The following is a 24,958-nucleotide window of genomic DNA, read 5'->3' as shown; positions in this document are numbered from 1 at the left end:
TTTGAAGGAGGTGTCCTAATTAGATAACTACATCACTGAAGGAGGACAGTACTTTTAAGGAGCTATATTTGTGTAGGGGTAGAGCTGAAGCTGGCTCACAAGTCCAATGAGGAGAAGCAGCAAAGTCAGACCTCGTACATGAGAATATCGGCTGAAGTGATGACAACACCAATGCTTTACACAATTAAGGAGACATCTTCACAACTGTTCGACTTCAGAACTATGGTTTTTAGATATCAAGAAAAACACAGTTGTACCTTAACATCTGTTGAGAAAATACAAATAAATATGCTAATGAAAGGCAAACAACCAACAGCTCAGCCATCGGAACAGTCATGCAGTTGAGGAGTAAATCCTTGTGTAACCTGGCATATAAATTTGTCATCTGCACATGCACACCATTGTTTAAAAAAAGAAAAAGCCAATTATAGTGTATTAGTCAGGAGCACAGCCTCCGAGTCACCTGTAATTTGGTTAATACCTCATACCAGAGCCTGCTCCATGAAAACTTTGTCCCGCTGCTCAGAGAGAAGCTGGAGGAAGGAGAGTCTTGCCAACATCAACTCTGACACAAGAGGGAGAAGCTGAAACAAGGCCGCTGCTGCTGCATCTGAAGCAGCCTGGGCTAGGCAGGAGCCACGCTTCCCAGCAGGGGGAGTTGAAACCCCTTGGCCACTACAGAGGCTCACGAGGCTATAGCTCTTCTTACCAAAACGTCATTATCTGCACTTTGAATCAAAACTACCAGAAAATTCAAGACTTGTTTCTCAGTGGGCTGAAGATTTCAGATAAGGCTCTGTGGCCACGGAAGTGGAGTCCCCTCCTCTATGACTGACGGTCACATGTCATGGGGAGAAGATCCACTGGAATCTGGTTTTGCTACATTCCGTTCACAATCCCAAAGAGAAACTATGTCCATCCAAGACCAGGTGTGGGCCCATTATTTCAGCTACTCCTTCGCCAGGGAGATGTATCTGCCACAGAGAAAACACGCGCAATCTTGTGGCGTTGCTTACAAAGTCCTGTATGTGAGGAACTCTTTCATTTTCTTGGGGATTGGCAGTGCCAGCACTTGGTAGGTGGTGAGGAAACTCCGGAGGGCTTTCCGGCATAAGTGCTTCAGTGATGACAGGACCCGAGGAGCTGTCCAGAACTGGACGTGACCATCCCTTGTCCTGAAACAGAACAGAAATGAATGCATTCAGACTGACCTTGGAAATACTTGTTTCCATTGTGACGGATACTAATGTTTCTACTCTGACTTGCACTAGCAGGAGACTCCGGAGAGTGAAATGGAACCCTGGCTGCTGAAATGGATGTAAAAGCTGTGGTGCTGAATAATTAAGGCTGCTAAGAGGATTATAAGAACTCCAGACACCTCTGACACCCAAGTGCTATCTCTGCCAGCACAGCCCTTGCTAAATCACACTGTGAGTTCAACAGAAGGACGGACGCCACCTACTGAATGATAGATGGTCCCTGAAAGGTGGTCTCTGCCAGGAAGGGTTTCCATGTAAATTCTGCATCATCGTAATGCATGCGTCCTTGCGGGCTTGGCCCATGCGTTGTCATGAATTGTAACTCTTTAATTACACTGAGATTAAATATTAAGAGTAAATGATAACCTATATTGGCAGAATAGGATAGTAGAGTTTTATGTAATCTTGAATTTCCTTAAAGCCTTCCTCGCAGGCAGGAAAATTCTAAATGCTTTCTTTCCTTAAAAAGCTACATGGTATACTCAGCAGAAAGTGCTGCCCATCTGGTCAGCTAACAGATACATACCCTGTGGCAATAACTCCACCATGTGGAAAAAATGTGCAGCAAAGACCATTGGTCATAGGAGCAAATGCAATTGGAGTTTTCAGTTCCAGGGCCCAGATCCTGAGGAGTCTGGATGAGAAAGAAAAGCATGTTTGCACATTAGCAAACCTGGGGCCAGACGCCTAGGGAAACGCTACAGTGACGTGCGAGCACCTGCTCCGAGGCCACATAAAGAGAGCCTCTTGTTACCTGTCATCCGCCACGGTGGCCAGGTACAAGCCTTCTGGAGAGAAGCACACAGACCTCAGGGAGCTAATGTGGACGTCACTGTCATCCATGGGGGGTTCGAGCTGGGTGTGGCTGAGGAGAAAGAAACAGGACAGTAAGGGGTGATGGCCACCCCTCACCCTTCACCTTCATCCCCAGCAGGAGGCCAAACTACCTGGCTATGAAAAGGCTCAGGACGCATCTTGTACCCCATATGGAAAACCTTGGGACTTGCAGACTAGAAAAGAAGACTGGAGAAAAGTGCATTTACTAAGGCTCCAAGTGTCTTGCAGAGGGGGCCGAAGGGTTGCTAACACTCCCTGTGCCAGTTTCCTTATGCAAAGTAGGTCAGCCCTCACTTGAATGCCACGGTACAAACTGAAAGTCTTTTTTAGGTTAAGATACATGATAATTATAGGCCTACCTATTATTCGCTTCATAAAACAACAGAGATAAAGGAGAAAAATAGACCAAATTTGTGAGAACATGAAAATTCATTATGGAAATAGCAGTTTCGATAAAAGGATCGTTCTGAACTTGTTACTACAGTTATTAGTAAATGGAAAAAAAGAGTCACTTTGAGGTTTCTTAATGCTGAATCCAAAGTATAGTCTCACTTAGCAGGAGAGTTGAAGGCATTTGGGTCTAATTTCAAAACTTAATTGACAAGAAAGCACTACTGTACACCAGCCTTAGAATAAGCACTGAATCCGTGTCTTTTACCCAGGATGCCCCTCCCATGCCCCGACTCTAAAAGGGACATGTCTCATCCAACACAGGTTGCTCATCAGTCACCCTACAAGGAAGCCGTAAGCAGGGATTCGGGTCCTTACTGGAGTGACCTCAGCCTCTCGCCAGTGTAAGGGTCCCACATGATCACGTTGGTGTCGTAAGAAGCTGTGACAAGCAAGGCAGAGTCAGGGGAGAAGTCACAAGAGACAACACTGCTTTGGTGGCCCTCCAGCTTCCGGATTAACGTGTAGGACCGCATGCTCCATAGGAAGACCTGTGGAAAGCGACAGGGGCCTGGTTAGGGGCGGAAACGTAGTATCAGAACGTGAGCAGTGCCCACGTCAGGCCCCATGGCCAGAGGAAGCCACGTTCTCCACCCGTTTTTCTACAGCTCTTCCAAAGTGTATCATATAGGCTTAAATAAAGTAACAGTTCCGCATTCTCAAGGTGCCTGACCAAAGGACATGCTCAAGGAGTGAACCTTAAGGAAGAGCACACCGGGCCAGCCTCAGGAAGACTGCCAGCTAACATGGGTCAGTAGAGGCGTCTGAGTTCTGCTTCTGAGCGCTGTTTGCAAACATGCAGTACGTGTGGAGGAAGACCTAAGCCCCGTGCTAGCTTGTCCTTTCATTAATACCAACCAAGGGGCCAGAGTGAACTCCAGGCGTACCAACTCGTGCATCTGCCGTGCCCTTTTACACCCCTGTGCTCACAGGACCATGGAACTCGGCCCCCACCACTGCACATCGGACACAGCTCATCACTTTAAACCTTCCTGAGAGTCATTATAAATAGGATTTTATTTTCTTTCCTTTAAGAAAACTCGCACTTTCACATAGTTCCGAACCTCAAATGAATGATTAACCACCAGGGCTGCACCAAATAGTGAATTAACTTTCCCAAGTCAACCACAGCAAACAGCTCCATGCAAAACTGTTCCCAAAGTATTCTTGGGTTTCTAATACTTCTTTAAAAATAACAGGCATGCCCTAACCGGTTTGGCTCAGTGGATGGAGCGTCGGCCTGCAGACTCAAGGGTCCCAGGTTTGATTCCGGTCAAGGGCATGTACCCTGGTTGCGGGCACATCCCCAGTAGGGGGTGTGCAAGAGGCAGCTGATAGATGTTTCTCTCTCATCGATGTTTCTAACTCTCTATCCCTCTCCCTTCCTCTCTGTAAAAAATCAATAAAATATATTTTAAAAATAAATAAATAAAAATAAAAATAACAGGCAGGATGACAGGGCAAAGTTCAATAAGTAGCTGTATATTTTATAATCAGAAGTAAAAATCCTAATTAGGTCGCTATAAACTAGATGGTTCAAAGGAAATCTGGATCCATACATGGGTTGCAACTTTAAAAATCGTAGACTCTCTAAGGGGAAAAGAAACTTAAAAGCACCCCTTTCCCATTTGTAAAGACAAACAGGCCTCCAATGACGGTGGCGATCTACGTAAACTTAACCTCCTCTTTTGGCTCATGTCCAAGTGCAAATCGAAAGGGAGGCATGCAGGAGGCAGCGTTTGAGACACTTGGCATGCAGGAGGCAGGGTTTGAGACACTTGGCTTACTTACCTTCTCACACACAAGGTGGCTACCAACCTCCAGGTCCTGCTGAACTAGCGCAATAGAGGAAACGGCACCCGATGTGTGAGACTTACCGACTTTTCTCCAGCTGCAGAGCAAAGCATGCTGCAGTCCGGGGAGATGGAGCAGCAGTACACCCACTGCAGGTGGCCCGACAACACCTGAATCTGCTTACCTGGCAGATAAAGGGGCAGACAGTGAGCTGTCTCAAACCACGAAGCAGGAAGACTGAGGAACGTCGTGATAGGCCACCCACCCAGCTCTCTATCAACTGAGTGCCACCACCCACTTTTTAATGCAGAGAAAGAAATAGGACAAAACCTGTCATTTAAATACCTGAAATCTAGTCATATAATATTCTAACACCCAAAGGAAATCACTCCCCACTGTTACACCAAACTCCACAGGATCATCAGGATAAACGGTGCAGACAGATCAGGTTCGATAGATCCCTTTGGTAGCAAAGAACATTCTTTTCCAGTCCCCCCACCACCTCAGTTATACTTGGAAGCATCCTTCCAAATCTGAGAGAGTGTATCTCACTTCTCTCTGTAATGGTTTCCCCTCATCACAAGGTTCCCACTCCACACCCTCCCCCGCTCCCCTCACCAGGTGTCTGGATGAGCAATGGTGGTTACTAGGGCCATGTGCTCTAGAGTGAGGCGAACATGGGTTTGCACCCTGGCTCCACTGTGCACTTAGCACACAATCCTGAACCACTCACGTAATCTCTCCAGGTTTCAGTTTTTGAAAAAAAAAACAAAATGCCCATCCATAGGGAAATGAGTGAATAAAGAGTGTAACAGGTAGATCCACCCTGTTAATTCCTATTAAATTAAGAATTTAGATTTCCCATGGAGTATCTTTAATGAAAAAACAAGATTCAGAAAAAAATGTGAAGACTATGATTCCATTCTTGTGAAACATGATGACTCCAAAACCCATAAATGTAAGAGTGTGATTGTCCGAATAGGATCATACAAGTGTAAGCAAAACATGGAGAGAAATATGGAAGACTCTTAGCATGGGTTACACAAGATTACAGGGGGATTATGGAGGAATTCAACAGATGCGAGAATTAGAAAGATGGCAAGGCTGGTGTGGGCGGGATTCAAGCTAAAATAAAAGGAAAAAAACTTTAAAAATGTTTTTGTTTTGTTAATCCTCACTTGAGGATATTTTTTCCATTGCTTTTCAGAGAGAGTGGAAGGGAAAGAGGATGGGGGGAAGAGAGAAACATTGATGTGAGAGAGTCACATGGACTGGTTGCCTCCCACACATGCCCCAACCCCCAATCGGGGGCAGGGAGCAAACCCACAACCTAAGTATGTGACCTTGACCAGGAATCAAACCTAAGACCCTCCAGTACTCGGGCCGACGCTCTAATCACTGAATAACCCCAGCCAGGGCAGGAAAAAAAAAATGTGTATATATATATTTATACACACACATACACACATACATATATATATACATATATATGTGTATATACATATTTTTTTAAGAATATATATGGTCATTTATAAATTTATGGGTGTGTGTGTATAAATATAAATTTTTAAAAGTCAGTCATGGTTTCTCAGCTATCAAACAAGAATAGCACATCTGCCCTGAGGTCGTTGTGAGTGTTGAATAAATTAAGGCACGTCATGTAGGGCAGGGCCCAATACCCGGGAACACTGCGTTATTCCCCTCCTCTTTGAAAAGCCCTAATAATTGTTCTAGTCCATTCTGCCTACTCTGTGTCACCTGCAGCTTCCCAGCCACCAAGTGATTTTCAAAGTCACTTGAAGAACCTTCCTTGAATGGTGGCAAGCTGCCTCTGGACACACAACAGATATGGCACTGCCTTTGAATAACGCTCCCGGTCAGCAGGCCTGGCTTGGATTGTATGACCACGAGTCCCACAGGAACGGGAAGGAACTGTACAGAGTTCTCTTAGTGACTAGGGGCCCTCAGCTGAGGAGACTACAAGCACCTCCTCCTCAGCTGTTTGGACAAATGATTGGGCTCGTTTCTAAGAGGCAAGCAGACAGGGCCCCTCTCACGGTTTGGGGAACAGCCATGGCTCAGGCAGGAGTGCGGTGCCTTTGCATTATCAGGGATGAGTGTGTCTCTTCATGAACTGCCCGCATCACCATTTCCTCTTTCCACCTCCCTCCAGCCTCCACGTGCCCACCCAGGTGGGGGGAAATGACCTGTTAACCAATTCCCCTTCCCTCTGTCACTTTCCAGTTTGAGGATCAACACCAGAGATGTGTGGAACTCTTTGTTGGGCTGCTGCTCTATCTAATTCCGTTCAAGGCAGAATTGCATAAAAGCTGACCCCCTCGAGCCCGAGAGAATTCTTCTAGACCTAGATTCTACTTCACAATAAGCTTTATTTCTAACAGGAGGTGCCCAAGGAGGATGGCTTCCTCTAGATCCGCGGTTCTCAACTGGGGAGACTGTGCCCTCCACGGGGACACTGGCAATGTCTGGACACATTCTGGTTGTCACGACTGTAGAGGGTGCTGCTGGCATGTACAGGGTAGGATGCACAGCCCATAACGAAGACTTATGCAGCCCAAAATGTCAGTGACGCCATGGTGAGGAAGGTATTCTCCATCACGGTATTTTCAATAAAGGTGATAGCAATAGTGGCAAAAAATGGTTCTACTGGTTTTTAAAAATCTGTTTTTTCCTTACAGTGTATAAATACGTATTCAATCCATAGGCAGATACACAGAATTTAAATCTTCAAGGGGTGAGGGGGGAGCGATCAAGAAAGAAATGTCTGAAAAGGCTCCTAAAGAAACAATAGAAAAAAAGATGGAGAAACGCTATTCTGGGTAAAAATGACACAGGTGAAGTAGGGAAAGGGGCAAATACAGTATTTCAGGAGTTCCCCGGGAGTTCCATCGCCTCCATACCATGTTTATTCAGGTCCCAGATGCGCAGAGTCTTGTCCCGAGACGCAGAGACCAAAATCAAACTGCCACTGGGTGTGAAGCTCAGGTCTCTCACAACATCGTGGTGGCCGGAAAGATTCAAAAGCAGGAGCCCTAGTGGGGCAGCAGGAGCACTCAGTCAGTGGGAGAGACGGCACCTGGTCTGCCCTCACACTGCCCCTCAGCCAACTGGGGGGCCGGGCCCTTCAAGCCCCTGACGAGGACATGCACACGAGCCTCCACGACCTTGTGCCAGCCAGAAACGACCTACCTGTCTGCACCTCCCAAATCTTGATCTGCCCGTCGTTGAGTCCCGTAGCGAGGATCAGGCAGGAGACGTCTGGCCCTGGGGGATGGTGGCGTGCCCAGAGCTTCCTGCTGGGTGGAGAAGGCCACGGGCTGAAGGCCAAACCCCAGACAATCTGCCCACAGTCCAGAGTCTTCTCCTTCGGGCTGCCTCGCCCCTTTGTATCATTTTTGCTGCTTCGGCTTTTAGCTTCAAACCCTTTAGGGATGCTGGGGAAGTAGAGAGTTCTTAATGAGCATGAAACTCACCAGGTCAACCCACTTTCCATCCTGGGTATCTAAGACTTGAAAGCCCTGGGAACAAACTGGGCTTCGGTGAATTCTGGTGTGACTTTTCTTTTTAGAATTCGTGTAACAGAGGCTTCCCTGGCCTTGGCTCACCCCATCTGGGACAGCCCTGCCATGGAGGACCTGCCCTGGGATACAGTCCTCTGGGGTTTCGGTGTAGGAAAGGAAGCGCACTCAGTTTTTCCCACGGGAAAGAAGGCACACGCAGGTGTGGAGCTAGGACAGCACCGAGAGCCTCACTATCCATCCGCAGCTCTCCTGCCTGAGGAGACTCCCAGCTCTAGCTTACAATACTCCCAAGAAGCAGAGAAATAGGCCCTTTTCTTGCCCACACCTTGCTTGGAACACACTGATTTCTGCCTTCACTCGCTATGTTCCAACCAATTAATAAGGCTCTATCATTTCCTTCGAGCCAGCACAGTGGTCGGCAAACTGCAGCTCTGTTGACTAATGAGTTTGCCGACCACTGACCTAGACTCTCAATCCCAATAATTACAGGCTGTTGTTCCTTGTGATTAAGCCCCTATCCCAGTGGTCGGCAAACTCATTAGTCAACAGAGTGGCAAACCGCGGCTCGAGAGCCACAGCCGCAGTTTGCCGGCCACTGAGCCAGCAGGACAGTCAACAGAGAGAAAGAACCCACAGAACTACTCAGGGGTGCATTGAGCAACCTGACCCTCTTCCTTTAACATTCTACTTTAACACTCGGTCCCTAACAACTGGGCCTTCCACCACTCTGCCTCGCAGCCAGGATCTCAAAGGCCTGAGCAATTAGACAGCCGAGGTTCAGCCAGAACACCTGGCCGTTTCCTGCCTGTGGTGCACTTGATCAGGGCAAGCATGAAGTTCTAACTTTCCTGTGTGACCCTGACCACACTCTGGGGTATATCAAACTAGGGGAAATGGAGATGATAACGCTAGAACTGAGTTCCATGAGAAATCCTGTATCACAAATATGTAGCTGGGCCTTTTTATGTACTACAGTTGTCCCCCAAAGTAAGGAAATCACGTTTGTCAGTTGTGTGGTTGAAATAGACTAAAAAATTTAACCAAGCTCCCCTATAAAGTGAGGAGGAATTGAAGCAATGTAGCCTCCTTTGGCTCTAAAGCTCTATTAATCTAAGTCAGAGGTTGGCAAGCTCTGCCTAGGCCAGCAGCCTGTTTTTATAAATAAAGTTTTAATGGAATACCACCACGCTCATTTGCTCACCTGTTTTCTATGGGTGCTTTGATGCTGTAACGGCATAGCTGAGTGCCATTGACAGACGTATGGCCTACAAAACTGAAAATACTTTCTGGACCTTTTCAGAAAAAAATTGCTGACCCCTGGTCTAAATGGCCCAATATAGTCTTAGATTTTGTTATTCTGACAAAACATGTGGATGTGATAATGAATATCTTTTTGATTGGGCCTGCCCAACACAAGAGCCTGAGTTTGCCATCCGGGGAAAAAGCATGTAAAAAGCAGACCATGGAAAAACATCACAGGACAGCGTGACCCTCCAAAGTTACATTTGTTTTATTTTTTATAAAATCCTAATTTCTGTATTTGAATTAAGGGATACTTTTATAGCTACTTTATTCCAAAGAAATTAAGGCACATAAATATGTTAAATCATTTTAATATCACACATTTAATTTCTCTAGAAAGATACTAAAATCTCCACCTTAGGGATAGAGTTGACTTTCCTGTGGTCCCCAAATCAGGGGCTGATCTGGAACCAGAACATATATAAGTCTTGGGTATCCTAGCCTACTGCTCAACAGATCCCCTGGACTTCTGAGTTTGTCAATGAATCAAGGGATGAGTTACATGGGAGGTGGGGAGGTGCAGCTTGAAAGGGGGTAACTAAGGGCAAGGTAGATTCACTGGGAGAAATTAACTTCACTGAAATTAAAGTTTCTAAAAATTTTATTTCTAAAAGTATTACAACTATTTGGTTAGTATCAATTACTTGCTCCATATCAAAAGCACATATGACATTTTAAAATGTGTAACAATCCTGGATCCGCCCAGCGTGGCTCAATGGTTGAGCTTGACCTAAGAACCAGGAGATCAAGGTTCAATTCCTGTCAGAGCACATGCTTGGGTTGCACGCTCAATCCCCAGTAGGGAGCATGCAGGAGGCAGCCTATCAATGATTCTCATCATTGATGTTCCTATATATCTCTCCTCCCTTCCTTTCTGAAATCAATAAAAATTATTTTTTTAAAAAGGTGTAACAGCCAAAACCGGTTTGGCTCAGTGGATGGAGCGTCAGCCTGCGGACTGAAAGGTCCCAGGTTCGATTCCGGTCAAGGGCATGTAACTTGGTTGCGGGCACATCCCCAGTAGGAGGTGTGTGCAGGAGGCAGCTGATCGATGTTTCTCTCTCATCGATGTTTCTAACTCTCTATCCCTCTCCCTTCCTCTCTGTAAAAAATCAATTAAATATATTAAAAAAAAAAAAAGGTGTAACAATCCTAAGAAGATCATAAATACCCCAGACTCCTCCCTTTTTAAAGGACTTAAAAAATTATTTTGAATTATAAAAATAACAGAGAAATGTGAGGAAAATTTGGAAGTGAGGCAATTAATAGTTAATATGTGAAGACTATATTAACCTATAGTACTGTATATATTTAAGTACAAGAATGACTTCTAGGGAAAAAACATATTTCATTTTATGCTTTTTAAAAAATCCTCATCTGAGGAAATGTTTACTGATTTTAGAGAAAGGAACTGAGAGAGAGAGAGAAAGAAACATCGATTGGTTGCACCCAACCAGGGACCGAACCTGCAATCTAGGTATGTGCTCTGACCAGGAATCAACCCACAACCTTTTTGGTGTACAGAACGACGCTCCAACCAACTGAGCCACCTGGCCAGGGCCATTTTATGCTTTTTAAAAACTTTTTCAGACTATAGATTTGTATCAGACTTAATTCTGGATGTGAAGTTTAGTCCCCTGTACTTAGAGTGGATGAATAAACAATGAATGGCCCTATCCAGTTTGGCTCAGTGGATAGAGCGTTGGCCTGTGGACTGAAGGGTCCCAGATTCAATTCTGGTCAAGTGCACATGTCCAGGTTGTGGGCTCCATCACCAGTAGAGGGCGTGCAGGAGGCAGCCGATCAATGATTCTCTCTCATCACTGATGTTTCTATCTCTCTCTCCCTCTCCCTTCCTCTCTGAAATCAATAAAAATGTATCTTAAAACAACAATGAATGACCTTGGCATTATCATTAAACTGACTATAGAACAGTGGTTGTCAACCTTTCTAATGCCGCGACCCTTTAATACAGTTCCTCATGTTGTGGTGATCCCCAACCATAAAATTATTTTCGTTGCTACTTCATAACTGTAATTTTGCTACTGTTATGAATCGTTATGTAAATATCTGTGTTTTCCAATGGTCTTAGGCGACCCTGCTAGCGGTTCTCAACCTGTGGGTGGCGACCCACAGGTTGAGAACCACTGCTATAGAGCATAAGACCATCGGAAAACACAGATATTTACATTATGATTCATTAACAGTAGCAAAATTAAAGTTATGAAGTAGCAACGAAAATAATTTTATGGTTGGGGGTCACCACAACATGAGGAACTGTATTAAAGGGTCACGGCATTAGAAAGGTTGAGGACCACTGCTATAGAAGGAAGCGAAAATCACGCCAAAACACACACACACACACACACACACACACACACACACACACGGAAAGCTACAAGACATTGAAAAAAGAGATTGAGGAAGATATACCCAAGTGGAAGAACATACCATGTTCATGGATTGGTAGAATCAACATCATTAATATGTCCATACTACCCAAGACAATCTACAGATTCAATGCAATCCCTATTAAAATACAAACAGCATATTTCACAGAGCTAGAACAAATATTCCAAAAATTTATATAGAATCAAAAAAGACCCCTAATAGCTGCAGCAATCTTAAGAAAGAAAAACAAAGTTGGAGGAATCACAATACCAGATTTCAAGTTATACTACAAAGCCCCCCAACTCCAAACAGCCTGGTACTGGCATAAGAACAGGTATATAGACCAATGGAATGGAACAGAGAACCCAGCAATTGACCCAACTCATTATGCTCAATTAATATTTGACAAAGGAGTCAAGATAGTCTCTTCAATAAACGGTGTTGGGAAAATTGGACAGATACATGCAAAAAAATGAAATTAGACCACCAACTTACACCATACACCAAAATAAACTTAAACTGGGTAAAAGACTTAAATGTAAGACGTGAAACCATAAAAATCCTAGAAGAAACCATTGACAGCAAAATCTTAGACATCTCTTGTAGCAATATGTTTATGGATACATCTCCTAGGACAGTGGTCGGCAAACTCATTAATCAACAGAGCGGCAAACCGCGGCTCACAAGCCGCAGTTTGCTGATCACTGTCCTGGGACGATGGAAATTAAGGAGAAAATAAACAAATGGTACTACATCAAAATAAAGAGTCTCTGCACAACAAAAGAAACCATCAATAAAATAACAAGAGTGCCCACCCCATGGGAGAACATATTTGGGTTAACCTCCAAAATCCACAGGGAATTCATACAACTTAACAAAAGGAAGATAAACAACCCAATTAAAAAATGGGCTAAGGACCTAAATAGACACTTCTCCAAAATGGACATACATAATGCCAAGAGACATATGAAAAAGTGCTCAAAGTCACTGATCATCTGAGAGATGCAAATCAAAACAACAATGCGGTACCATCTCACACCTGTCAGAATGGCTATCATCAACAAATCCACAAAGGACAAGCGTTGGCAAGGATGGAGAGAAAAAAGAACCCTTGTGCACTGCTGGTGGGAATGCAGACTGGTGTAGCCACTGTGGAGAACAGTATGGAGTTTCCTCAAAAAATTAAAAATGGAGCTGCCATTTGACCCAGTGATCCCACTTCTACAAATATATCCCAAGAAACTAGAAACACCAATCAGAAAGGATATATGCACCCCTATGTTCATAGCAGCACAATTTACTATAGCTAAGATTTAGAAACAGCCTAAGTGCCCACCAGCAGATGAGTGGATTAAAAACTGTGGTACATCTACATAATGGAATACTACGCAGCTGTAAAAAAGAAAGAATTCTTACCATTTGCAACATCATGGATGGACCTAGAAAGCATTATACTAAGCAAAATAAGCCAGTCGGAGAAAGATAAGTGTCACATGATCTCACTCATTTGTGGAATCTAATGAACAACATCCTATCTAATAAAGAGGGAATATGCAAATTGACTGTCACGCCATCACAAAGATGGTAGTGCCCACAGCCACAAGATGGCAGCGCCCAGTCCCCTCAGCCCTGCTGGGGGGAGATGGGGGTGGCAGGCGCGCGGCCGGACCTGCCCTCAGGCAGGTCCAGCCGCTCCTTGTGCCTGCCTCCAGAGTCCCACAGTCCTTTCAAGCCCAGCAGGGGGGGCGGCAGGCGCATGGTGTGGCCAGACCCGCCCTCAGCCCCCCAGCTGCCCAGCCGACGCCCGAGGCGCAGGCAAGCCTTGGATATCAGCTGCCTTGCCTGCGCCTCGGATATCAGCTGCCCAGCCGCCCAGGGCGGGCCTGAGGTGCAGGCAAGCTTCGGATGGCGGCTGCCCAGTGGCCCAGGGCCGCCTGAGGCTCAGGTAACCAGGGCTGGCTGAGGCTTGTGCTGCCAGCAGTGGCAGCAGCAGAGGTGTGATGGGGGCGTCGCCTTCCCCTGATCACTGGGTCGCCTCCCACCCGAGGGCTCCTGGACTGTGAGAGGGGGCAGGGAGGGCTGAGGGACCCCCCCCTTCCATTGCACGAATTTTCATGCACCGGGCCCCTAGTAAACTGAAAAACAAAAATAGACCCAGAGACATAGAAACATCAAACAGACTCAAACCTCAGAGGGAAGGCAGGGGAGGTTGAAGGGGGAAGAGATAAACCAATGAGCTCATATGCGTATATGCATAACCCACAGACACAGATGATAGGGTGGTAAAGGCTTGGGGGAGAGGCGGGTGAGAGAGAGCAATGGGGGAAAAAAGGGACATATGTAATACTTTCAACAATAAAGATTTATTTTAAAAAATTTGACAGCTGCTAAAATATATAAAAACTAGGGGCCCAGTGCACGAATTCGTGCATCTTGAACAGAACTGTGGGCCGTGAGGCTGAGGTGGGCACAGGGGCGGGTCTCGGCCCATCCTCCGTGCCCCCGCTCAGCCCCTCCTGCCGCAGCCCCCAGTCCCCTGTCTGCTGGCAGCCCCACTACCACAGCCGCTGCTCCCATGCGCTGATGGTGTAGAGCGATTGGGGCTGGAGCCAGCAGTGGGTGCAAGTGGGGCTGGCACTGTCAGTGGGTGCGAGTGGCAGCTGCTACCCCGATCACCCCTCAGGAGCAGAGGGAGGTGGAAAAGCCCTGTGGGGCGATCGGGGCCGGCAGCAGCTGCTCACACCCACTGATGGCGCGGAGCGATCGGGGACCTGCATCGGGCGCCGGCAGTGGGTGTGAGCAGTGGCTCCAGCGCTGGCAGCAGGTGCAAGCGCCAGGCGAAACTGCAGTGTGCAGGAGCAAAGAATTTTCAGTAACCACCAAAGGCTTGCCCCAATGACAGCGACCGGCGCCCTGCCTTGGTCTGGTGCCCCTGCTCACCTGCTCCACCATCCCGCCGAGGCCGACGCCCGCCACGTTCCCCACTCTGCCACCTCCTACCGACGCCCATCACGTTCCCCACTCTGCCACCTGCTGCTGACGCCCGCCATGTTCTGCACGCGCCCCCTTGTGGTCAGTGCACGTCATACCAACCAGTTGTTTGGTTGTTCCACCGTTCGGACTATTTGCATATTAGGGTTTTATATATAGAGATGCCACAATGTCATTAACCATTCTCTCATCACCCAATTTGTAGCTATTTCTGATTTTTAACTACTATATAATTAATTTCATGATGAAAATCAGTGCATGTAAATAGATGAGCCCATTTCTGAGATTCCTAATCACTGCAAGGATATTTTTAAGGTCTTTGATGCCTATTGTCAAATAGACTTCCAGAAAGAGCACAAATTTATCCCCTTGACCCCAACAGTGTACAGAGTACCCATCTCAGCAAACTCTCATCAGCTTTACCTATTATCAAGGCAACATATTTCAGACTAAACTTCTAAAAAACTTAAATCTAATATACAATTTATAAGAAATGCCTAAAGCCGTGGTCGGCAAACTGTGGCTCCTGAGCCACATGCGGCTCTTTGGCCCCTTGAGTGTGGCTCTTCCACAAAATACCACGGCCTGGGCGAGTCTATTTTGAAGAAGTGGCGTTAGAAGAAGTTTAAAAAATTTGGCTCTCAAAAGAAATTTCAATCGTTGTACTGTTGATATTTGGCTCTGTTGACTAATGAGTTTGCCGACCACTAGCCTAAAGCAAAACAAATGAAACTCTCAAGAGCACAGGCTGTGTTTGATTTATTTAGGATTCTCGCCCCTAGCTCAGTTTTAGGCAAAGAAGATTTGCAACAAATGTTGGCTGAATACATAAATGCAGACAGAGTTACCCTGGGACAAATGAAAAAATGCAAATGCTGGGCCAACTGACTGGGGGCTCACAGCTTTCAGACACTGGGACCTGTCCAGCCCAAAGAAAGAAAAATATCAGAACTAAACGTGGTAGATAATGAAAAGATAATGTGCCCTGTTTTAAAACGGGCAGAGGATCTGAAGAGACAATTCTCCAAAGTAGATATACAAAGGGCCAATAAGCACATGAAAAGGTGCTCAACATCAGTACCCACCAAGGAAATACAAATCAGAACCACAATAAGATGCCATTTCATACCAACCAGGATGGCTATGCTATAATAAAAAAGACTGGCAGTAACACGTGTTGGGCAGGATGTGAAAAAGTTTTTAAACTCACACACTGCTGGTGGGATTGTAAAATGGTATAGACACTTTGAAAAAGTCTGATAGTTCCTCAAACAGGTAAACACTGAAAACATATAAAATCGTATTGAGACAGGCCAGTAAGCCAGGACAAAAGGAATAGGGAAACAGGCAGTTAGCCGAACAAACTAGCAAAGCAATTTACAGTAGATACAGAAGGTCACCTTCCTAGAAATAACATCGGGGCCTCGGTTGTATTTCCGCTCCAGACCAAGAAAAGCAGCAAAACCAGGTGGGCGACACCAGGACCAGCCACGATGACTGACAGCCCCCAGCCCTAACACTGACCAATCAGTCAAGACCAGGAACCTGGATGGGCACACCTAGAAGACGGATGAATATCCTGTAGAGACCCGCCCCTGAGACCTTCCCGCCTTTGAGGAAGAGATAAAGTCTCAAGACAAAGGACCCAGGGCGTGCTTTTGGTCTAGGGCGGTGGTCGCCAAGCGGTGGTCCGTGGACCACGAGTGATCTGCGAGGTCCGAAAAGTTGGCAACCGCTGGTCTAGGGAGCAGCCCTGCCCTTCCCTTCACCTTATTCTTCCCCCTCTTCTTCCCCCCACAAGCATGGATCTCCTACACCCCAAAGGACCCACAAGACTTGCACCTGAGGAGCAATGGGCAATGGCAGCTCAGTCGTCAAAGGCTAGTCCCCTAACCCTGTTCCCAACGCGCCCTTTCGCTGACGTCCCAGGGAGCTGAGGCAGCCCCGCCTAGGCTCTCCTGTTGCTTCTTCAATGCTGAGTCCTTTCTTGTTTCACGACCCCAGCGTTAATAAACGTCCCCTCACAGTCATCTGGGCTCGTGTTGTGAAATTTTTCCTGCACCAAGAACCGCCAAGGGCCAGTTCCCCTTTCTGGTAACAATATGTCCACACAAAGACTTGTACATCAATGTTCATAGCAGCATTCTTTATAACAGTCAAAGGTGAAAACAACCCAACGTCCACCAATTGATAAATGTATAAACAACATGTGGTTATCTCCATACAATGGAATATTATTTGGCAATGACAGGAAATAAGGTACTGATACATGCATCAACATAAATAACTGAAAACATTATGTTGTGAACGAAGCCAGTCAAAAATGTCTACATATTATCTGATTGATATGAAATGTTCAGAATAGGCAAACCTATAATGACAGGAAGTAGATTAGTGGCTACGCAGGGCTGGAGAGTAGAGGGGTTTGGAGGGTGCCAGCTTAGGGATGCGGGGTTTCTTTTATGAGTAATGAAAATGTTCTAAGATTAATCATGGTGATAGATACACTCTAAATGGGCAAATTGTGTGGTGGGTAAATTATATTTCAATAAATCTGTTTTAAAAAACTTGAGGCTAACATAATCGCGATGGAATTAGTTTTCCCAAGTCCTGCATGTGGGGCTCTGGAGAGTCCGAAGAGGGATTCCTGAACTGCCCCGCCGTTTCCCTCTCCTGTTCTTGGGCAGGAAGACCCAAGAGCAGGCAGTAGTTTGAATAAGCGCTCATGTTCCTCGGCGCGCGAGGACTCCCTCGTGCCTTGGGATGCAGAGTACTTACAACTGCTCCTCCAGCGGCCAGGGGATCAGCTTGACAATGCAGTGTCCTTGAGACCAAGCAAACCAGGAGCCATCTGGGGAGAAGGCGACACTCCAGGTTTCACAGCTCGACTTCCAATCGAACTGGTGGGGGCGCCCGGGCTTGAGTTCGGCCAGCAGCAGCGGTTCCTCTGGGACAGGAGACAGCATGCTTCAAACAAACACTCTCACTTCCCTCCTCACCTCCCTGACTCAGCCGCTGAGAGCCACTGTCTCACCATGGCACGGGGTTGGGTTCTGGGAGGGAATTGTCCCTTAAGTGACCTGGGGCAGTAACAGTAGCCAAAGGCCACATTCCACCGTGGTTACTCAGTTCTGGCACTCCCCTCTGTTGGTTAACCATGACTCAGTAACCTTTGGAAGGGTAAACCCAGTGACCAGAGGCCTCCTTTTCCTATGAATGCCTAAAGAGGAAGAAAGGAGAGGGCCAGATCAGGACTAGACCAGGCAAGGCTGTGTTAGATGGTGCAGATTAGGAGGCTTTCAAATGTATTTAAATTCTCCTCCAAAGAACCCGCTCCTGGGAGAAAAGGGTTATCTGAAACTCACCCCCCACCACCACCAAGACTAAAATAAAATGTTCAGCACTTGCCCTGCTTCCTCTTGCTTAGACCAGAGTCATGCCCGGAGTAGCTCATGCTCATTCACAGCTGGACTCCTTTTCTGCTTTTGAGAATCCCACCTAGATTAGCAACTGGGACGCATACCCTGATCTCACACGATCAGAGCAGAAATAAGTCCCCCTCTGCTTATTTCTTCTCTCCTGTAATAGCCAATCTCCCCCCCACATACACAGAATGTAACATCTTTGTTCGAAAACAGCAAGACGAGTCAATCTTTGTGTCTGTCGGGCCTAGTGCAGCACCTTGTGAGGAGTTAAGTGCTGGAAAGGTGCGTCTTTGTCACAGTTCCTGGTTACATTTCCTACTCCACTGGAAGGCTGTCCGTGGCTGGTGAAGCTCGTAAGTTAAAGGCCCTCGGAATTGATTTTCTGACCACAATGATGTGTAATGGTGATACATACTAATATAGTAACTGGCTTCCCTCCTGCATGAGGTCACTTCCTGATGTGTATGTTCCACTTTAACCGTTCCGAGACTTTGACCCTTTTATAGCTGTTACCAGATAGAAACTAATTTAAGCACTCCATAGTTCATATATTCTAGGACACATCTTTAGGTCTTCTCACATTTTGACCTCCATGAAATCAGGATATGTCTTACAAGTGATGGCGTTTCATGGTTACACAGGCAGTATCTTTTTCTCAGTGATACATAGGCCAATATGATCCATATCTTGGATTCAATGAAACAGGTGGTAAAGGTGCATATATAAGTGCATATATGCATATAATCATATCAAGGCTTTGGTGGCTTTGCTATTTAAGGAAGTTTTCTTTATATTCATTCCCTGAGGTTCTATATGTAAATCTAGGTTTTAAAATATTAAGTCTAAACTGGTGTTTGTACAGGCCCCAGTAATTTAATTCCTCCTAGAAATTTGTGTTTGTGCACGTGATCCTTTCATTTATATCATTATTTTTCTGTAGAAGCATATTTCTCTGGATGTGAATGTTTACATGACAAGAATATTTTACTGTACATTTCAAATCCAAAACAGATCTCTTAATGTTATGCAGCAATCCTGCAACAGCTCCTTCCAGATATTTCCTTATGGTGACACAGACCTAAACTGTTAATGCCTTCTACATGTAGCCCAGTGGTTCTCAACTGGGGGTAATTTTGCCCCCCGGGGACACGTGGCAATGTCTGGAGACACTTTGGTTGTCATAACTGGGGGTGGTGCTACTGCTATGTAATGGGTGGAAGCCACGGGTGCTGCTAAGCATCCTACAATGCAGAGGTCAGCCCCCACATGAAGAATTTTCTGGCCCAAAATGTCAATAGTGCCGAGGCTGAGACCCCGTATGTACACATATACTAAATGACATGGACAATGACGAATTTTATTATTCCATCCAGACTATGTTTACACAGGGTTCACTTCCTCCACAGGCACACTAGCCACCCTTTGGAATACCAGAGGCTCTACACAATATGAAAAGGGGTCATCCTTGATTTTTCTCTTTTCTTCACCTCCCAATCCAAATCCATTAGCAAGTTCTATCAAATCTGTTTCCAAGAGACTTGGCAAACCTAACTTCCCTTCATCTCCATGGCTACTATTCTAATCTATGCAACATCATCCTCTCTCACTAAGCAGCCTTCCAACTGCTCTCCTCGCTCCCGCTCTGGCCCCTACCATCCATTCTCCTCACCTTCCACAGTAATCCGCTTCAATCACTCTTAGAATAAAATACAAACGCCGCACCCTGCCCTCAAGAGTCCTGCAGAAACTGGCCCTGCCTTGTATCCACCTGGGCTGATCTCTCTCTTGTTGCTCCTGGCTCTAGCATACGAACTAGCCCTCTCTCACACCTTCATGGTGCTCCATTAGTTCCAAGCCAGGGGCCTTTGCACCAGCTGTTCTCATCCCCAGGAATGCCTCTGTGGCTGGTGCCTTTTCTTCATTCAGGTCTCAGCCTAAATGGTAGCTCCTCAGAGAGCCCCTCTCTGACCCCCCAAGACAATCTCCTTCATAACCTCTCACTTTCTTTTTTTAGAATTCTATTATTATTATTGTTATTATGATTTATTTCAGAGAGGAAGGGAGAGGGAAAGAGAGCGAGAAACATCATTGATGAGACAGAATCATTGATGGGCTGCCTCTTGTAAGCCCCCTCCTGGGGGTCAAGCCCGCAACCCGGGCATGTGCCCTTGACCAGAATCGAACCTGGGACCCTTGTCCACAGGCCGATGCTCTATCCACGGAGCCAAACCGACGAGGGCTCCTCACTTCTTTACAGCACAGTCACTAATGTGCTTTTTAACTATCTTCCCCAACAAGGACATCACCTCCACGGGAGCAGGGACCTGGTATGTGTACCCCCAGTTCCTAGCAGAGTTCCTGGCAGAGAACAGGCAGGCAGTAACTATTTGTTGAATAAATATACACGATATACCTCCTTAAATATAAATACAATGATGCCCCCGAAACTATTATGATGCCTGTGCCAAACATTTCACATGAAATGCTTCTTAAACATGAGCCATTCCCAGATTTCACACTCTATTTCTGTGATTTGAGGATTTAATTCTTGCTATTTTAGGCTCAGGAATCCAGGCGCCAAAAGAAGAAAGAACCCAGTGACTCCTGTCTCTTCTTCAATTCTAGAACGAAGGAAATCCTGAAGGGGTAGTCTGGGCCCCAACTACAATTGGCTGCTGGAAAAGAAAGCCCCAATTAGTGCAGAGCTTACAAACCAGAGCCAAGGGGATCCAGCTTCATCTGGGACTGCACCTGCCACGGTCCTCCTTGGTGAAAAAGATCAGGGTTTTCTAATTGAACACTGGGATGTGTGTGGACACACAGGCTGAACGGAAAGGTATTTATGACGGGCCTTGTCTGTGAAAGGAGATTGCCTTAACACGGAGACAGAAGCTATGACTCCAGGCAGCAGAAAGCAAGGCGATTTGTCGTGCCTCAGGATCATTACTTAGATGTTCCATCGGCCTGGGAAACGCTGCCTGGCTGTTCCATCTCACCCTTCAGGGCTGGGTGCTGATGTCGCCTTCTCAGAAGCCTTCCTGGCCTCACAATCTAAAGTGGCCCAGTTAGGCTGGCTGGTGTGGCTCCGTGGTTGAGTGTCGACCTATGGATCAGGAGGTCTTGGTTCAGTTCCTGGTTAGGGCACACACCCGAGATGTGGGCTCGATCCCCAGGGTGCGGTTCGCAAGAAGCAGCCGATCAATGCCTCTCTCATCACTGATGTTTCTCTCTCTCTCTCCCCCCCCCCCCCCCGTCCCTTCCTCTCCAAAATCAATAAAAATATATTTTTTAAAAAATAAAGTAACGCAGTCACTTTCCTCTCCCTCCATTAAATTTTCTTTGTAACTATCATTCATCTATCTTTTCTTGATTGCACTTGTCATTTTTATGTATTTATTGTCCACCTCTTCCCCACCCCAACCCAAACTTATCTATTCACTGCTATTGGGCTGTGCTGTCCAGTACAGTAACCACTAGCCACACGTGGCTACGGACCAATTAACATGTGGCAGTCCGAATCAAGATGTATATAATATACATCTTATCTTGAAGACTTAATACCAAAAAAAATCTAAAATATATTAGTAATCACGATTACCTATCGAAATGACGTTTTAGACATGTTGGACGGACAAAGATATAGTTTTAAAATTAATTTCACCTGTTTCACTTTTTTATGCAGCTACTGGAACATTTTAAATTATATATGTGGCTCACATTTCACTTCTATTGGCCAGTGCTAGCACATAGCAGGTACTCCACAAATATTTGTTGAATGAATAAATGAACTCCAACCACTGCTCTGAAGACAGCCACTCTTGTCCACTGTAACCATTACAATAGGCTTTATTCAGTTTGAAAGAATGTAAAACTCTCAGGCTTTTTTTTTTTTTTTTTTAACAGTAGCTTGGCAGCTCTCAACAGCTCTGCCCACACCCCAAAACACAGTGGTCAATCATTAGGAAAAACCCAGAACTGGAAACACATTCTGGCTAAAGAGAGGCTAGCTACAGATCACTTTCAGATTTAACTATTTAAGGGGTCAATGAAAATGACAGCGGAAGCTATAAAAAGATTCACGTAAGATTCAGGCGAACAGTAAGGGCCATTTATAGAGTCCTGTGGGTAACAGGCACTGAAAGAAAGCCCTTATCTAGATGGGAAGGCAGAGAGTTGCTTCTACACCTTCCACTGAATGCCTGACTCCAGCAAACAAAGAAATGTCATTTCCCAAATTAAAAAGTTACACCACCCCAGGGAATACCCTGGGGTTTCAACCTACCCACCCACAACCCCTGCCCCATCCAACAAGCCAGGGAAACGGGCGTCAACAATCAGAATCCGCCAGGGCAGGAGGAAGCCTGAACTTCACTGGGAGGAGAACACAATGAGGTTCTGGAACACATGCTGAGCCCTAGGCCTTGACCGCTTAGAACTGTTGCTCTGAGAGCTGCCATGAAGTAAGTATGGGGGTACACGAGAGAGTTGGGACTCCCACAATAAATCCCCAACACACACCCAGTGTTCACACGGCAAGGTGGTTGGGAGGGAGAAAGAGGGACACGTCTGGAGGTTTGGCCTTTGCACAAGGACACCCTTCCCACGGAGGTGACAAGTTCGTGGGGCGGCTCGGGTGCAGCCTACTCCCCGAGTCCACACTGGCCTCCGATGACAGCTGCCGGCAAGGACGGAAGCAAGTGGACCTCACCCATCGGGCCCCCTAAACTCAACCCGCCACACACGCACCGGGGACCCGCCCCCCGGCCCCACCCAGCCCTACGAATCCCTTTTCACTGGGAAAGGCTCGGAATATAAACATTACACGTTACATATGTTTTATGTGTGTTACATATTTTTTATGTATTTACATTTACTTTTGTTTTTTAAATAAGGACCCCAGAGCCCATTTTTACGAGTAGGCAAGTTTGGGAAGCTCCCAACCGCCCACGGAGGCAGGTATTTTTCTATCCATTTTGTGAATGTAAAACTGACACTTGGGGGGCCAGGGGGTCCCCGACCGCACAGTTCCTAAGGAGCAGCGCGACTCCCCCCAGACCTGCGCGTGCGGCACCCGGCACCTGGCAGCCACCCCCTCGGGTATCACCCGTGAGGGCTTGGCGCACCCCGCGTCCCACCCGGGACCCTACTATGCGGGGTGGGGGTCCCCGCCGCACGAGGCCCGTCCTCCCGGTCCCGCCGGCGGCGGGGGCGCGGTGGCGGCGCTGACAGCGAAAGTGAAACAAAGCTGGGCGCCGCGCGCCCCCCGCGCCCCCGCTGCCCGCTCACCGGCCGGCGGCGCCCCCACGTCCCCTCCGCGGCCGAGCCCGCACCCGCCCCGAGCCCGGCCGGGCCCCGGAGCCCCACTCACCTCCGGCCTCCATGGAGGACGCGCGGCCGCGGCAGGCGGCGCCTCAGCCCCCCGGGCCGCCGGCCCTCATTCCGCCGCCCCCGCCCCGGCCCCCACCCCGGCCCCCGCTCCTCCGGCCCCCGCTCCCGCCCCGGCCCCGCCGAGCCCGCCGCCGCCCGGAGAGGCCATCAGCTGCTTCCCGTCACGTGGCGGCGCGGGCGGGCGGGCGGGGCCGGGGCGGGGCGCTGCGCGGGGGGCGGGGCGCGGGCGGGACAAATGGGGGGCTGAGGGGAACGCGGGCGGGGGGGGCAGGGTAGGATCAGGGCTGCGGGAAAACGGAGGGAAGTGGCGCTGCAGGAATGGGGGGGCGAGGGGGGAAGAGCGAGGGAAACGGGGGGCGGGGAGTGGGGGTGAGGTGGCCGCCAACCGGTGAAAATGAGGGGGGAGCGGAGCATGGGGGGAGGGGAGGGTAAAGCCCGAGGGGGTAAGGGACGGAGTCGAGGGGAACCGGGTGGGGGAGACCGAGCGCGAGGGCTGGGCAATAATACGGGGGGGTGGGGGGAATGGGTAAGAAGATCTGGGTAAAAAGTGGGGTGCGACAGGGAGCAGGGCTGAGGGAAGGGATACTGAGGAGAAAACTAGGGGAGCTGGGGCTGGGGAAACCCGGGAGAGGGGGGAGGCGAGTAGGAAGGAAACGAATAAAAAAAGGATCCGAAGCCACGGGGGACCAGGGATTGGGGAGACAAAGCGCGGCCTGAGGAGAGACGGGGGGCGGCGGTGCGTCCCCGCGGGAGAAGGGGCTGCCGCTGAGGCTGGAGAATCCGAGGAGCCCGCAGCGGCCGGGGGACGAGGGGGAGGGGGAGGGGCGGTCACTGCGCGGCTGGGGGCACGGGGGTCGGAAGGGGTGAGCTGGGCTGTTTTTTTAAAAAATGGGAACCAGACCAACCAATGAACTTGTATGCACAACCGAGGACGCGGACCATGCGTGGCGAGGGCCGGGGGCGGGGGGGAGAGGTGCGGGCTGGAAGAGGTTAATGGGGGGACCTATGTAATACTTTGAATAAAGATTTAAAAATAAATAAAATGTTTAAAAAATGGGAACCAGGAAAAGAAGAGCCCCGTGGCCCATGGAAGGACCAAGGTTAACGTGGCGGTGCGGAGGGGGCAGCTGGCCAGAGAGCAGGGGGCATGGAAATGCGGGGGCCAACGGAGAAGCTGCGGGAACGTGGGGGGACCTCGGAGGCCCGGGCGGGCGAAAGGGGACGGGAGAGACGCCCTCAGGGACTGGGTGTGTATGCGCCCCCGCCCCCCCCCCCCCGCAAGGGAAAACAGGCAGGTCAATGGGGGCTCCGAAGACGGGCTTGGGGTAGACACACAACAGGGAGGCGCGGGTGGGAAATAGACACCCCCGGGAGCGGGGTTACGGTGGGAAACGTGGGTTTGGTTAGAAAGGACGTCCATTTAACATGGGGCAGCTTTGCTAGAGCCAGGGAGCTTGGAGTGAAGTTTAGAAAAGGGGGGTGGGGGGACCTAAGAGGGAAGGCCTAGAACAGGATAAGAGGGAACGGAATTGGGCAACCTCAGATGGGAGGTGGGTGAGACACTGTGGGGACTGCAGCT

General features: G+C 48.0%; 1 protein-coding gene across 2 annotated transcripts; it reads right to left on the bottom strand.

Moving 5' to 3' along the window:
- Positions 1-49: 49 nt before the first annotated feature.
- Positions 50-23,504, bottom strand: WSB2 (WD repeat and SOCS box containing 2; the record flags this gene model as incomplete). Of its 2 annotated transcripts, XM_080650387.1 has the most annotated exons (9): positions 50-1,175; positions 1,786-1,893; positions 2,014-2,124; positions 2,865-3,037; positions 4,424-4,524; positions 7,262-7,393; positions 7,551-7,795; positions 17,345-17,513; positions 23,360-23,504. In XM_080650387.1, 9 exons carry the CDS (start codon positions 23,370-23,372, stop codon positions 1,013-1,015), a joined length of 1,215 nt encoding a protein of 404 aa, XP_080506513.1. In that variant the 3' UTR covers positions 50-1,012. The 2 variants fall into 2 exon arrangements, with proteins under 2 accessions (XP_080506513.1, XP_080506512.1); XM_080650386.1 differs by lacking the exon at positions 23,360-23,504 and having other exon boundaries at positions 17,345-17,532.
- Between the last annotated feature and the right edge of the window lie 1,454 nt (positions 23,505-24,958).

Source organism: Plecotus auritus (assembly GCF_963455305.1).
Source record: "Plecotus auritus genome assembly, chromosome: 13".
In the NCBI taxonomy this organism is placed as follows: Eukaryota; Metazoa; Chordata; class Mammalia; order Chiroptera; family Vespertilionidae; genus Plecotus; species Plecotus auritus.
This window is presented reverse-complemented; position numbering and strand designations above follow the sequence as displayed.